Source organism: Cavia porcellus, unplaced genomic scaffold (genome assembly GCF_034190915.1).
Source record: "Cavia porcellus strain 051 isolate PalLab524CR breed Dunkin Hartley unplaced genomic scaffold, mCavPor4.1 scaffold_2, whole genome shotgun sequence".
Classification (NCBI taxonomy): Eukaryota; Metazoa; Chordata; class Mammalia; order Rodentia; family Caviidae; genus Cavia; species Cavia porcellus.
In genome coordinates, this window is record NW_026947485.1 from 120471470 (window position 1) to 120487291 (window position 15822).

At 40.5% G+C, this 15822-nt stretch overlaps 1 protein-coding gene across 4 annotated transcripts in view; it reads left to right on the forward strand.

Annotated features, from left to right (window-relative positions):
- Vcan (versican) overlaps window positions 1-15534 on the forward strand; it is a 104049-nt gene extending 88515 nt beyond the window's left edge. For all 4 annotated transcript variants that reach the window (XM_003479467.5, XM_063245299.1, XM_063245301.1 and 1 more), the window contains 3 exons: window positions 7809-7953; window positions 13142-13324; window positions 13461-15534. In XM_003479467.5, the coding sequence (XP_003479515.2) occupies window positions 7809-7953; window positions 13142-13324; window positions 13461-13588 (456 nt within the window). In that variant the 3' untranslated portion in view covers window positions 13589-15534. The remainder of the gene's footprint in view (window positions 1-7808; window positions 7954-13141; window positions 13325-13460) is intronic.
- The last annotated feature ends 288 nt before the right edge of the window (window positions 15535-15822 follow it).

Sequence of the window (15822 nt, forward strand, 5' to 3'; positions counted from 1 at the left end):
GTGTGGGGTTTGCTTGCTTTTGTTCCTGGTGGTTATTTGCTTGCCCTTGGCACTGGCTGTATTTGGACTGAGTTTGTAGGTCTGGGAGTTCCTCTATGGCGCTAGCACCCTGCGTGATAAAAGGAATTTGCATGAGGAGATTTGCATGGTACCTGAGGACAGGTATGATGTTTGCAGAGCCAGCCAGATAGGTTTTCTGACTTGCTGTGACTCACGTTGGGGACATTCCACTGGTATGTGTGGATATTTGTTAGTTTATGTTCTGCCCTGTTGTGGGTGGAAGCTCCAGACTCCTTTGCTTCTGAGGAAACTTCATCACTGATAGAAGTCATCAGATAAATTTAAAAGGCAAAAGGAATCTCACAAACGACTGAAGGTGAGTATTCTTAGTGAAAACATTCAATTTATGGCTATGCTGGTCAAAACAGAATAGAGCAGTTGCATTGGAAATACTACTTAGCAGATACCTACCTGCCTTCTGGCAAATACTTTCACCCCTAAAACCAAGATCACACATCTCAGATAGCCCTTTAATCTTTCTTGCTATGGGAGTTAATAGTCATGATTGTTGGGAGGGGGGTGGTTATTTCAGTCCCATTGGATTTAGTCACGGGGGTGGAAAATGGTAATGGTGTGTGGATGTCGCCATCTGGTGGTCATGCTGCATTTCATGGTCAAAACAGCTTTTTCAGGACTCTACCCAGCACCATGCAGGGACGGTATTCCCTGTGAATTAAGTTCCTCCAGTTTGGAATAGTTTACAGTGCTAGGATTGATTGCATGATGTCGTAATGTACAATTTAAATGTGGGAAAGGTGGGTTTTCAAGTCCAACATCAAGCTAGTGCTTGCAATCACTTGCTTAGTAGATCTTAGCAAGAAAGGCGAGTGTTTGGACCGGTCTTTCCTGAGCTTTCACTTTAGACACAGTAACAGAACCCAGCAGAAGGTTTTCCTTGGCTGCTTTCCTTGGCAGGTGATCCTAGAAGTCTTTTGCGGTTTTTGTACAAAGTATTTTCCCCCTGTGAGTCAGATTAGCAGTGTCTGGGGTGCGAGAGGGTAGGTGAGGAGTACTGAGAGGATTGTTCAAGGAAAAAAAAAATATCCAAATTATGGTTTAAAGTTCAGCAAACTCTACCAACAGTAATAGCAAAATATTGTGTCATCAGATGGCTTCTTTGGGTAATGCCAGGTGGATTTTAGTAATGGAAGTGCATGATTATTTAAATGTGCTTAGCCAAATTGTAATAGTTCCATTCATAGTCTCCTCTCTGCCATTCCAGATAATCTAAATTACAGTGAATTTTGAAGACTAAAACATGAGTGCATCTAAGCTGAAAAATCACAGCTAGGTATCTAGATGGATAACACAAACTCTTGGCATTTAGAGGAATTTTCTTTTAGATTTGTGCCAGGCAAACCAGTTTGCCCATCTGAGGGGGTCTCTTGAAGATTTTGGTTCTTCCCAGCTGTATTTTGGCAGGAATTTATCTGTAACAGAAGTCTGTGTGAATAGGGGCATCCCCAGATAACTCCAGAAAAATCCTTCTTTACTGCCAGGAAATGCTGGCAGTGGAGGGTGTGTGCATGTATGTGGGAGGGAGCAGAGATTTCAAATTCATCTCGAGGATAGGTAAGAGTTTAGTTTTATGTAATGTCTATGAAAGTTCTGTTTCCTTTTATAATTTATGTTGTGCCACTTAGGAGCCAACAGGGAGGAAAAGACACCAAGAAATTCTAAAACGGTTGTCTGACTCTTTAGGAAAACAGTAACCATTGATTTTTCTTTTTGGTAGTTATTTTACCAAATGAAGAAATCATCTCAGTTACTCTGAGACTTTATTCTGAAATAAAGTCTAGTTATTGTTCCAGTTTTTATGGAAATACTTGCTATACATTTTTTAATGATTCTGGGGGAATGAAGTAAGTATTCTTACTGAGCTACACAGCCATTTAAAGTTTTCTTCTTTCTTTGTGAATTTCTCTGGGTAACTTGCTGAGTTACTCAGGCTGGACTTGGTAGTTTGATTCTCTACCTCAGCCTCCCGAAGTGCTAGGATTCCAGGTGTGTGCCACCATGCCTGGATGTAAAACTTCTTAGTTGTAAGGTCATGAAACAAGATTTAAAGACAACATTCTGCAGTATTCTAGGGATTCTTTGACTTTGTGTCCCCAGGATTTTGATTTCCAAACCAGCATTTTTTTTTGTAAAGCTTCATTCTAAGTCTTGGTGTGGAAAAACACAAATGGTGTTTGTGCTAGGAATTTTGCAAGGAGCGGTAAGAGCTGGTCATCCTCTGGTTCGAGGACCTCTGTTCCACCAGCCTACCATGCTGGCCTGGCCATGTGTTTCCTCTCAACCCTGTGAATTTATACGGACCACCCAAAACCCAGCAGTGTGTAACAAATATCCTCGGCTTTGGTTTCTTTCACTGAAAGTAATGCTCAGTGCTCAACCCAAGCAAACTTCTTTTTTTTTTTTTTTAAAGGAAAAGGGAAATAAGTGTTCTGGTTGCTTTCTGAGCCTTATAGACAGGTGAAAAAATGCTTTGCTAACCTCAGCAAGAAGGCAGCTACGCATCATGCAAAAGGGAAAGGGCAGTTAGCTGTGACCAAACTTAGCTGGTGATGCTGGTTATCTGCTGAAGTATTGGGATTGTTAATCATGCCCAGTGGAGTGTCTTTTAAAAGATAGAAAGTCGTCTGGTATCTCTGACTATCGGCACCTCCCAGACACTTTGTAATCACAGGTTCACCTTGAACTGATGCAAACAACCTCTTAAGCCAGGACTCTGGCCATGTAGCACTGCCCACGCTCGGTATGTTGACTAAACCAGGTGGAAAAATTGCGGAGAAGAGGAACAGGGAGTCACTGTCCCACCGTTCTCAGTCCAGTCCTCAAGGGGCTGAGGTCGTGGTCCAAGGGCTGCTGTTGTAGGCAGTCTAGGAAGCCTTTGGCAGACCTCCAGGATGAGTGTCTTTTTCTACATTAATGTGAGTCAGAGATCTGTTCTTGACACTAGAGATTATTTGGAAAAATCATTCAAGCATTTGTAGTTTGGATAGACATGGATGAATACCTTCAGTCTGCTTTGAGTTTTTCTGCCCAGTGTTTTGGACTGGTCAGCCATGAGATGACTGACCATCAGTACATGGAGGCAATTTTTATGTGAAAGAACCACACTTTTTCCCCAAGGAATTACTATGTTTATTTTTATTAGTGCTGTATATTGCTATTAGTGCATAGTGATTACATTGATCTCAGTGAGGTGTGGCACATATACAGGTTTTGAAAAATCACTTGATTATTTTGGCAGTTGATTTGTTTGAATCCATTTGGGGGAAGTGGAGAACAATAATTGAAAAGTGACTGTATTCAATTTAATTGAAGTGGCATTTTAAACACATAGATCCAATCATTTAAATGGAAACTTAAAATTGTTTTTATCATGTAATGTATAGTATTCAGCAGTTTCATATGGGATGTAATATGATCATCTAATAAATAAGAAAATTTTAGACCCTTTATAACAGCTACCTGAGTTCTTTAGTTTCTTTTTTAGTGTATGTTTGTGATATAATTACATTCATCTTGGAGAATTGGTAGTACTATATATATATGTGTGTGTGTGTGTGTGTGTGTGTGTGTGTGTGTGTGTGTGTATATATATATATATATATATATATATATATAAGTCTCTTAGTCATTATTTTTCCTCCATGTCATAATTTTCCTTGCTATCATAAGAGAATGAAAGCACAAAGTAATTTAGGGCTCTCTCTCAGAAGATCCAGTTCTTATGGGTCAGGCTACGGTTATTGTGGCCCCTGGGGAGGCTCCAGGAGTTTGGGGTTGGGAGAGGGAATCATGAATAGCCGAGACACAGACATGCAGAGGCATAACCAACATTTATTTTTGTCAAAGGCATTAAAATGACTTTTCCTGACCTATGGCAACTTGTAGGGCTGATTCCCGGTTTGCCTATCCTCGCTAGAAATGGGACAGTGTAGAATGGATCACCAGAATTTGGGCTCAGTATCCCAAGTTAGGAAGAAGAGCTTTGCTGAGAGTTTTCCTGCTCATTCCAAGAGTCTATATTTCTGGACATAAGAGACATCACATGTGAGAGAGGTTCTATTATATTTCTGCAGCCCAGATTAATTTCCTAAGGAGGGATTTCTTCCTAATATCTAACTTCAGAGAAAAAACACATTGTGAAACCTAAAGTCAAAGATTTATTTTTGTACTCTGTCTCCCCATAAGTAAAAGAATTATAGAGGAAACAAAGAAAGTTGTTCAGCAAACTTTCTGAGTCAGTTTGGCAATAATATGGAACAAAATCACCGTGTCTCAGCCAAGATAAATCCACACAGTGAGGCAATAGCACGCTGGTCCTGGGGGTATCAGACGGTTGTCCAGACACCTCGGGGCTAACGTTCAGCCCTGCGCCCTTCCACCGAGCTCCACCATGCAACAACAGGAACCCCACATGATTGCCACAAGCCATGTGTAATTCCTAGCAACAACAATTAAATCTTCTGCAAGAGGCTGAACAGTTTAAAGCCTGAGAATCACTTCAGTGGCCCAGAACCCCGGTCTCATTCCAGTGTGCAAAGGAGACAGTTACTGCTTCTTCTCCCTCCCATCTTCCTTCCTCCTCCCCTACCCTTCTTTTTCCCTCCTCTTTCCTCTTCCCCGCTCCTCTGCCAGCCCTCTTTTGTAGTACTGAGGATTAAACCCAGGGCCTGTCGCTGAGCTACAGCCCAAGCCCAGAGTCATTTTTTTATTTTGAAACAAGGTCTTGATAAGTCACCTAGGCTGGTCTCAAACTTTCATCCCTCCTTCTGCAGCTTCCCAGCGTTCTGGGATTATAGGTGTGTGTCATCATGTCTCGCTGGAATTTTCTAGTAGAATTCTCCTGGAAGTTTGTCTTAAGCTAAATTCAGGCTTTTATGGTAATGCATGCCCCTTTAGTCTGTATTTGGGACTCATTTTTTAATTAAGGAAGTAGAGACTGGGAATAGAAACACCTTCTCCCTTGAAAAAATCCTGAGATGGGTCCAATGAGTATCTTCTCCTATTCCTCAAAGTACTATATGTACACAGGTTCATAATTTGTGTAATGACTCCATTTAAGATTATGCTGTTTTTCTATGTGGTTTTATAATTTTTTGTTTTCACAATTTCCTGAACACTATTATATATTTCAGGCTTTCTACTGACGTAGAACCATCTGCCTTCACAATGGTCATGGTCCTTGAGGAAAGAGGGCAACGCGCGTCATGTAGATTTTTGTTCTTTGAATGAGTTTTTATATGTTAGTTTTAAAATTTTTATTCTGCTTTAATTCATCTTGTTAAAAAAATCTTGTTATGTGTCTGCAAGGGACAGCTTGACTTTTACCCCCTGATTGGGTTACCCAGCAAAGTAGTTTCAAAAACAACATGTCTTTGTGGTTGAAGAGTGAAGGATGATCAGGAAGGGGAAGTAAGGAACCAAGGAAAGAGAGGAGAAACGGAGAAAGAACTGGAAGGCCAGTTTGGAGAAACGGTCACTGGATAGCCAGGGAGCCTCTGGGCACTGTGCTTTGGTGGCTGTGGCCCCACACACCCCAAGGGCCAGCAGGGAGGGACTGCCGTGGTCCCACCCAGGGTTCCAGACTGCAGTTTCAGTCCGTCTCGTTCCTGGAGTAGGTTTTCTCCAAAGAAGTCAAACCACCCTCCATTCTGTGTTTCATTAACTTCCCGGGGTGCTTTCAGTTTTATTCCTCCTCAGAACTCTGCTTACTGCGGCAGGGGCGCTCGGTGATGGGGGAGACCCTCAGAGCAAAGCTAAGCGAAGGGGTGGGAAGAAAAGCAGCCTTCGAACTTGAGGTCTTCCCCACTTTTAGCAAAGATCATGGTGTTTAACACGTTTGAAGGAATTAAAAGACATTTTTTTTCTGAGAATAAAAATATTCTCTAGTAGAATAATTATATTTTTATTGATTTTAAACAAGCTTGATATCACAGGAAACTTGTTTGGCTAAAGGGATGTTTCATGAAGTTGGCATGGTACAAGGAATTGAAAATTAATATACAAAAATAATTTTTTTTTTACTGAAAATACTACAAACAGCCAAATAAAATACTTTGGTAAATGAAACATAAAATGATTCTGACATACCATGCATCTTAAAGGACATAAAAATAACCACAGTATCATGTTGGGAGTACATAAAGAGAAAAAAAAATTTAATATGATTTGAATTTAAAACAGTTGTCTAAATTCTTTGATTATTTCATCTCTGCCTTTGTTATTTGCAAATAAAATCTCATTACTCATTTTATACCTTAGGCAGATTTGAATGTAAGTTAAGGACTTTCAGTCAGTCATTTTAGCTGTTGTCACTTACATGTGAATCTGAGCTACTGTCACACTGAGGAAGTTTCCCACCATGAGTCCCGTGGGTGCCAGATGTGACGAGACACAGGAGTAGGCAAGACAGTATGGAAAGTGACACGCAAGCTGAGTGAAAAACATTGGACACACTCATCCATCCGTCACACACTCTAGTTATGAAGCCCCCACCTAGGAGCTGGCCTCTCACTTAGAGATCTGCATGATTTTTATCGAATCCACCTTTGTTTTTCTTGAACAGGCCTAGAAACAGTGTTTTTCATATAATTATGCATTGCTGTGGAGGCATGCTTTAGAGAAAAGAAAGAAATTCGAAACAGAGTCTTCAGTGCTCAGCAACTCAAAGCTCCACATTTTTTCCAGTTGTGCTAAATCATTGTGAGATACACAATGCACAGCAAGCACCTAGAGGAGACCTGCATCCATTATCGGGGTGGATGATGTTAGGTAGGAAGCAGAGCTGTTCCCGGTCATCCTTGTTTAGCATGGGAAGTCAGTGGCACATCTAAGACATGACATACAGGTAACTGGTGGAAACGTCTCAGAAGAGTAAAATCCTTTTCAGTAGTCTGAGTGCAGAGCACAAGGAAGAAAAACATTATAATAAGATGAGTGTTTGAAAACACAACCCTTGTATCAGTATGCACACATGTGTAAATGTTCCCACTAAGAGAAGACAGCTTCTAGATTAGGTCGTGGAGGAGGAGAACTCAGCCGTGTGGCACGAATGGAAAGCACATTGCCCACAGCAGAGCAATTCTGAGAGATTGCATATAAGGAGGTGAGCATACGTTCATCAGATAAATATGACTTTATTATTGATATGTCAATATTTTAACCCAAATACGTGATCAAGGAAAGTATTTTATAGTGGGAGAGATAAGAACAAAGGCTAAAAGTTTTACTGCACTATGATCCAACCAAATACTGTATGCACATGTAAATCCCAGAAGAAAGCAGGTTAGATTAGCGTAAGATTGGAACTTTTCTCTATTTTTACTTCCATTTTAATGTTATTATAGTTAAAGGGCCAGAGATTAACTCAGTGGCACAAGCGCTTGCCGGGCAAGTGCAAGGTCTTGAGTTTGATCCTTGGTACAACAACAAAAAATGTTATTACAGTTAATGTGATGGGTTTCTTAAATTGAAGGTGTATTGTACATGTAGCAATTTAGGAAACTAGACCAAAATTCCTCAAAGACATCACATTGTCAAAATCAGGTATTTATTGAAAAAAGACTTTGAGATACAGACACAGCTATTTTCTATGCGGAGTTGGAAGTCCTTAATGTGAAGGCGATTTCAGCGCTGTGGTCCACTCCAAATCGCGGGGTCACCCCTGGCAGATCACTGTAGCACTCTCTGTCACCTGACTATTAAGCAGTTATCATCCCTCTCTGTTTTCACAGCAATATGAGAACTGGAGACCCAACCAGCCAGATAGTTTCTTTTCTGCTGGCGAAGACTGCGTGGTCATCATTTGGCACGAAAACGGCCAGTGGAACGACGTCCCCTGCAACTACCATCTCACCTACACCTGCAAGAAAGGCACAGGTAACAGTCACCCGCTACTGCCCCGCGATTATTTCAGCAGGAGGTGGAGGTGTCAGACTTCATCCCTGTGTGCTATTTCTCGGTGATCTGGAACACACCACCCTTCAACACAGTTCAGAAGATAGCATTTAGTACCATTCTGGCCTTAGGCTTTGGGTACTCAGGAGGGCAGTGTGGCATTAATGTAAGAAAATGCTTGATAGTATCTTCCAGACAAACAGCTGCTGCTGGCTTTATTTTAATGAGAGAAATATTAAAAAGATACTTGCCAGCAGTTAAACATTGGGATGTATCTTAAAATAATCTAGATTTTGGAGTTTTTTAAATAAGGAAGTCTAATGTCATTTGGCCGCACTCCAGTGTGTCACTGGATTGTATGAGGCAGTGGGAACCACTGTCTGCTCCCAGTGTCTGCCGTCTCTAGTTCATGCACCCTAGTTCGTTCAGTCTTGTCTGGTACACGCTGTCTGATCTCTGTAAACATCTCAGCTTTTTAATCATTGTTTTATACTTTTAAATTATGGACTAAAGTGTCTGTAGTTGAATACTTTCAAGATATGATAAATCCACTTGCATGAAAGGTCCATGCATGAAACAGAACAAAAAAATCCTAAAAGCGGTTGTTCAAACATGTGTTGTGTTTGAATTTCTATAAACTCTTAACAAATGAAAATCTAGTGCACATTTCCAGGACCTGTTTTGATAGTAATAGTAGATGTCTGCTCCCCAGGCTGAGGCTAACTCACCTCAAGTTAGAGGATGGAAGGTGAATGCCAGATGGAAACCCTCCCTGAGTTGTCTTTGAATGTAAAAATGATAACACTAAAGAGGCATGTTCTGTACATATTTTAAGAAAGATTCAGACATCAGCAGTGAATTCCATTAGAAGAAAGGGAACACAAAGATGCCCAAGCTGTCTTTTCCGAGGACACCAAGTCTTTTCTGCTGCTCCCTGCCCCGAGGTACTGCCCTCCCAAGCGGTCCTGGCCCTGTGCTTCACCGCCTGTCACGAACTCCTAAAAATAACAGATCCAACATTTGCTGCTCTCCCTTTGCCACTGCAGTGAGTCGAGTGTTTAATTACCTGTTTATCTCCCTCCAAAGTCACATTTGCCTCTGTGCTTCTCCAAATGGTTGCTGGAGTCATGCCTTGTCATTTTATGGTCCAAAAACTTACATTTCCTACTTTATTTTCTGCTCTGACAGTTTCTCAACAACAGTGCTGTTGACATTATGAGGGAAACAACTTTTTTGTTTGCTTCTTGATGGTCCTTGGGAGTGAACCCGTGACCTTTACACTGAGCTCAATCTCCAGACCGCCTTGTTTTTTTAAATTTTTAAGTTTTGAGACAATGTCTCATAAGGTCACTCAGTTTCCCAGGTTGGGCTTGAACTTGTGCTCCTCCTGCCTCAGCCTCGAGTGCTGGGATTACAAGTGTGCACCTCTGGGCCTGGCTCAGACATTTTTTTACGTGCAGTGCACTGGAGAATGTTGAACTCAGTCCCCGTTTCTGTGTGCTGAATGTCAATAGCTACACCCCCAGTCCTCATCCCTGTGCACCATGATGGAATCCCCCAAGCATCTAAGCTTGGCCACAGGTCTCCAGCAAAGGGATAAGCTGAGGGACCTCGAAATTCCTCCTGGTCCAGGACCCCTGCACTGCAGCCAGAAAGAGTCCCAAGAGCAGCACTACCGGGGTGGGGTGGGGGGAGTGGGTTTTATAAAGCACTGGCTCTAGTCCACGTGGGAGGAAAATTGTTTTCATTTTCTCTCCCTGCTGCCTGAGTTTTTATTTATGTGTAGTAAATAAATAGGACAACTGTACAATTGATGTGTTTAAGCAGCATTTATTATTTCCTTATCAACCCTCTGGAGATTTTTATAAATGTTCATTTGTTTAATAAAAGAGAACCCTTTCTCTTCATCACTTTAGACAGATGCAAGTGGCTCTCCTTTTAACTATTAAATAATTACAAAGGATAATATATAGACAAATACATTTTTAAAAGAAGAAAGCCACATTACCTGCTGTCCTGTCTCTTTGGAGTGCCTTGTGGGCTCTTTCTGATACCATTTATTTACTCCACAGTTCCTGAGAGAGATAATGACCTTATGTCCTTGCTTTTCCCATTAGTAATAAAGTATGTGCTTGCATCCCCAAACAACAAATTGTTGAATTTTGCAGATATCTGGACTTGACGTAAGTGGAGTGATGCTTACATACTCCCTACCGCACTCTTTTGTGGTTCAGCCTTCTGCTTGTGCACGGTCTCTCTGCTGATTATTGTAGCCATGCGTTTTGTGTTTTTGCTGCTGTATAGAGCTTCATTGCTCAACTCTGCTGTGTTTTCTTTACCAGTTCTGCTCTCTGTGGACATTTGGGTTATAGGCAATGTTTTTACTGTGCTAAGCAATATTGCCTGAATATTCTCCAGCCTGTTCTTGGTAGGTGTTTGTGAGACTCTGAGGTCACATGTCCAGGAGTGAAGTTGCGTAGTCTCTTGGGATGTACGCACCTTCGAATTTACCAGAAAATGCCGGATGACTTTCCATAAGCGGTTACAGCAGTTGGCACACCCACCCGCCACGTGTTTCTCTATATCTTCTCCAGCTTTTGATATTAGAGGACTTGGACATGTCTGCCAATCTGATGGGTATAAAATGTTATATGTTGTTACTTAATTTTCATTTTATTGATTATTTTGTCTTATATTTATCAGACATGGAAAGATCTTTTGCTTTTTTGGTAGCTTCTTTTGTTTATTTTTGAAATTTGTTTATATATCTTTTACATACTGATTTGCTAGAGTTTAAAAATACTTTATAATTCCTTGGCAATTACATAGCTGCAAATACCTTCTCCCCCTTTGCAGGGTGATGGAACCTTACCTTGTAGAATTTTTTGATGAATAGAATTCTTAACTTTATTGAATATGCCTTTATGGCTTAAACTTTCATGTATCTTAAGAAATCTATAATACCTAAAGTCATAAAGAAGCCTGTCCTTTCTAAGTACTTTATAATTTTGCGTTTAAATTTATATGTTTAAACCATCTATAACTGAACTTCTATGTCTTCCCGGAGGTACCAAGTTGTCCCAGTTTTAATTCTACCTTCTGCTTGCATTGCCGTGTTCTTGTCAACTATGAAGCAAGTATGTGTGGATCTGTTTCCAGTCTGTCTTCCTGTCGTTGCCTCTAACACACTCACCACACCATTTTGGCTTTTTATAGTCTTTACATAAAAATAGTTTTGGAAGAAGTACAGTTGTTCTCTCACAGTCATTAAAAACAAGTTCTCTTTTGTCAGTACAGTGCAGACTGCCCTAAAATGGATTCAACTTAGCATTTTTAATTCACTTATATGACCTTGGTCTCATTCCATGTGATGCTACCTAATACAAGGAGTGACTGAAAAATATGGTGGATGTTTCAATTAAAAATTAGTATAATAAGACACACTGCCGTTAAGTTGCCTCAGTCCCCTTCAGTTCATATGCTTTTGCCTCATCATTCTTCACTTTGTGAAGCAGTTCTGAACATTCTTTTTCATGTGGGTCTTTATGAGATCTGACCCAAAATACAGTGATCCTGCTGCTGGGTGCCACTCAGCAGAAAGACAGGCTGGTAATGCACTTTCATCTACCTTACCCACCAGAGCTGGCATTGCGCGGCCTCTGACTCTTTCCTAAAGTGAAAATGACCAGGAAAATTAAGTGTTTTGAACCGATGGAGGACTGAGGTAGACCCAGCAGTGCAACAAGTGATGCTCTTGGAAGACGACTTCCAACTGCTTCTGAAAATGCAAGAATGTTAGGTTGAGTGTCTTGAAGGAAGGGAGGAGATTTTGAAGGGGGTAGAAGGCAATGTGTCTCTTAATTTAATAAAGATACTGTTGATTTAGAAACACACTGTATTTTTGTTCACAGTACAATAAAAGTAGTTTGCAGTCAAGCAAACTATATCAAGATTAAGCAAAGGAAAATTAGGGAATGAAATAGTTAAGTGAAACTCAAATTTGTCCTCATAAAAGAATATGTTTGTAGACAGCCTTCAGAAAATGAGGGGAAATTTAATAATTACCATCTGTTGGTATTAGAGTTTTGACGTGAAAACATTTTGGTACCAAGTTTTCTGGTAACTTTTCTTTCACTGAAGTTTTTCATTTTTTTGTGAGATATGTTATGTTCTTGTGGGTGAGTGGTGTCTAAGCAGAAAATGCCCTTAGGGAGAATTATATCCAAGTGGCTGCTCTTCCATTGGAAATGCATAGCAAAACACAATAATTTCTAGATGGTTTTTAAAATATAATGTAAAAGAAATGCACTAATGTTGCATAAAACTATGTTAATATAAATTTGGGTGAATTACTTTTCCCAGTTCCTTGAATTTCAAAATAGAGAGGGTTCTTTTATTCCTGCATCTTTCATTATTATTATTATTATTATTATTATTATTAATTGCTAAGCTTGTGGATAATGGGAATCTTTCATTGCACTTTAAAAATGATAGCTAAGAGGTCAAGTTTTATGCGTACTTACTCCTCTCAAGCATTTAAATTGCATTAAGATAGTGGCAAAACTGATGTGTGGATATGATTCATTCTCTTCTCTGTCCCAGACATAAGATGGAAGAGAGCAAAAAGCAAAGTGCACCTGACCGTGTTTTACTTATATTCGGGGGTGTACACGCGTCTGTCTGTAAGCACGATGGTATTGTTATAGACTGTAAGTTTTTACAGGAAAGTGATAGTAATAGTTACTAGTTATAAATCCGTTTTCATCCCACATGAAAGAAGGTGACAGATACAGCTTGGGGAATGGCCGTAAGGACAAAACCAGTGGATCACTTGTTGGCGTGAGACAGGTGCTTTTCAATTGGGAAAATTTTCAGAAAAGTAACCCAGCCAAAAAGCTATATATGACTGTGTGACCATTCAGTCCTGTGATTTTCAATAAAATATACTTCAAGCACATATAACCCGAAATTCAAATGAGGCCCAGAGCTTCCACTAAAGTTTTTTTGGAACTACTTCTTAAATCTGGATGATGGCTTTTATGATGGACGGTACATGGGGTTTGGAGAGAGATAGTCAGACAGACAGATACAGACAGAGAGACACAGAGACAGAGAGAATTGATTGCAGTTGTTACATTATTTGGAAGTAACCCAGTTCGCTCTCTCTTAGTTGCTTGCGGCCAGCCCCCTGTGGTAGAAAATGCCAAGACCTTTGGAAAGATGAAGCCTCGTTATGAGATCAACTCCTTGATTAGATACCACTGCAAAGATGGTTTCATTCAGCGCCACCTTCCAACGATCCGGTGCCTAGGGAACGGAAGATGGGCCATACCTAAAATTACCTGCATGAACCGTAAGTGGTCCTTTAGAAAGAACGGACAACCATGCTATAAACACTTCTAGCCATCCTCATTTTGCGGCTTTGGTATCAGAGTTTAGGGTATGGAGCAAGTAATGTTGTTGTGTTTTCTTTCTTTCCTTTCATGTAGCATCTGCATACCAAAGGACTTATTCTAAGAAATACTTTAAAAATTCCTCATCAGCAAAGGACAATTCAGTAAACACATCCAAACACGATCATCGCTGGAGCCGGAGGTGGCAGGAGTCCAGGCGTTGATTCCTCAAAGGGCAAACATAGGTTTTCATCTTTTCAGCCAAAGTCCTAACTTCCTGTGCCTTTCCTACCACCTTGAGAAGTGTTAATCAGTTGGTTTCGATTTGTGGACCACCGTCCGGTCATGTGGGGTTGTTGTGCTCCCAAAGCATTTTTAAATGAAAGTACGGGCATCCGAAAGGAAAGCAAATGAGACAAAAGAAAACGAGGGCAGAAAGTCACCATTTCCAGCCTGTCTCGTGTCGCTAGCGCACTCTCTGCCTCTGGCACGGATCATTTCGTGACGTCTACCAGCCTACTGTACTATTTAAAGAGCTCCATGTCAGCACCGGTGGCCATGTAAATAAGATGATTTAATGTTGATTTTACGCCTGTATATAAATTAAAAAGTCACACTGAATTCGGGCATATTTAATGATGATTATGGAGCCTTCAAGGTCTTTAATCATTGGTTCGGCTGCTTTGGGGTAGTTCATTTAGGTTGGAGATGGTTTTCATTTGCCCTTTGGCTGGCAGCGGGACAGCTTTTCCTGGACAAGTAGCAAACGCAATCTTGGTCACTGCGTGTCTCAGCCACAGGCGCCATCCGCTTCTGCATGATGCCGAAGCCGGAGGGCTCTGGCATGGCGTCCATTGCTGCAATCCTTTTCCTTCAGCTTACGTGGAAGGCCTGCACAGAGGACTTTTCTATGACCAGAAGCATTTTTTTAAAGGGGACAAAGTGCTAATTATTAACTCAACCAGGTCTACTTTCTAATGGCTTTTGTAACAATAACTCTGGTAAGATTACATAGGGAATCAAGACATTTTTGATGGACAGAGACCGAGGGCTCAGGAGGGAGGGGAATTGTTAGAACAACACACATGCAAAAAAGCAGAAAAAAAAATTTTGTATATATAACCATTTTAATCTTTTATAAAGTTTTGAATGTTCATGTATGAATGCTGCAGCTGTGAAGCATACATAAATAAATGAAGTAAGCCATACTGATTTAATTTATTGGATGTTATTTCCCCCAGACCTGAACGTGGATATAGTACGCTAGGAATTTTTCAGTGTTAGCTTTGTATTTTGCTCACACGGTTTGGAACCATACAATGTAGGTACTTTGTCCCTGATTAAATAATGTGATGGATAGAATACGTTAAGTGCTAATTAAGGAAAGAGTGGACAAGTGTGTAGCTTTGGGCAAGTGGCCTTTGGCCATTCTCCACAAGGTTTCTGTGTAGGATTAGCCTGGGTGTTTCGTCTCGATAGGTGCAGTGTATGTATTGAAATTTGTCCTCAACTCTTCCCATTATTTTCTCCCTTCTATTTGAATAAACAGACTGCTGAAGTTGACTTTTGAATCATGATCCACTTAATTTAACGGTTAAAGAAAACTCTGTAGTGCAAAGAAAGCAGGAAGCATAGATGACAAATCAAACGCAAATAGAAATGATAAATGCTTGGAGAGAGGGGTGTTTAACCCGAGTTAAACGGTACACAGGGTTCACAAGGACTGAAACATCCCAGGATACGCACAGTTAAGGGTGATTTTGTGTGCTTATGTATCCATTCACAGTTTAAAAAAATTTTTTTAAAGAAAGAGAAAGAAAACTAGATAAAGAGCAGACAGGTTGGCCCGACGTGGACTCTCATGAAACCTCCTCTGCCCTTGAAGGAGAACTGGAGCTCACCATCGCACGCAGTATATTGCGGGAGCCCCCTTGGTGCCCTCGTGAAGTGTGCCCGCCCTCAGGTGTAGCAGCGCATGTGCAAACACCATGTGGGCTTCCTAGGTCTTTATTCCTCCTTTTTCATTCCGATGCACATAACCCTCTCCTGTATTTATAACATGTATAGTGTAAAATGTGAATGATTTTTCTTTGTGAATGAAAATCTAAAATCTTTGTAACTTTTTATATCTGCTTTTGTTCCACCAAAGAAACCTAAAATCCTTCTTTTACTACACTGTGACTTGTCTGGTTATTTACAACATTTAAACCTAAATGTGTACCAACGCTTTCGTAACCTGATTCCATCATGGAAAACAAGCCATGGCTTGGGTGAAATGAATTTATTACAGTCAAGGGGTTACCTGTATACCTGCAAAAGCTGACATATTAACTCTTGGTAATGTTTTCATCTCTGTACTGTGTTGATTTCAAATCTGAAAGAAGTAGGAAATATGAAAATTTGTTGTTCACGTTACAGGATGTTTCCCTTTAACCAGGCCAGGTGTTATACATTCATT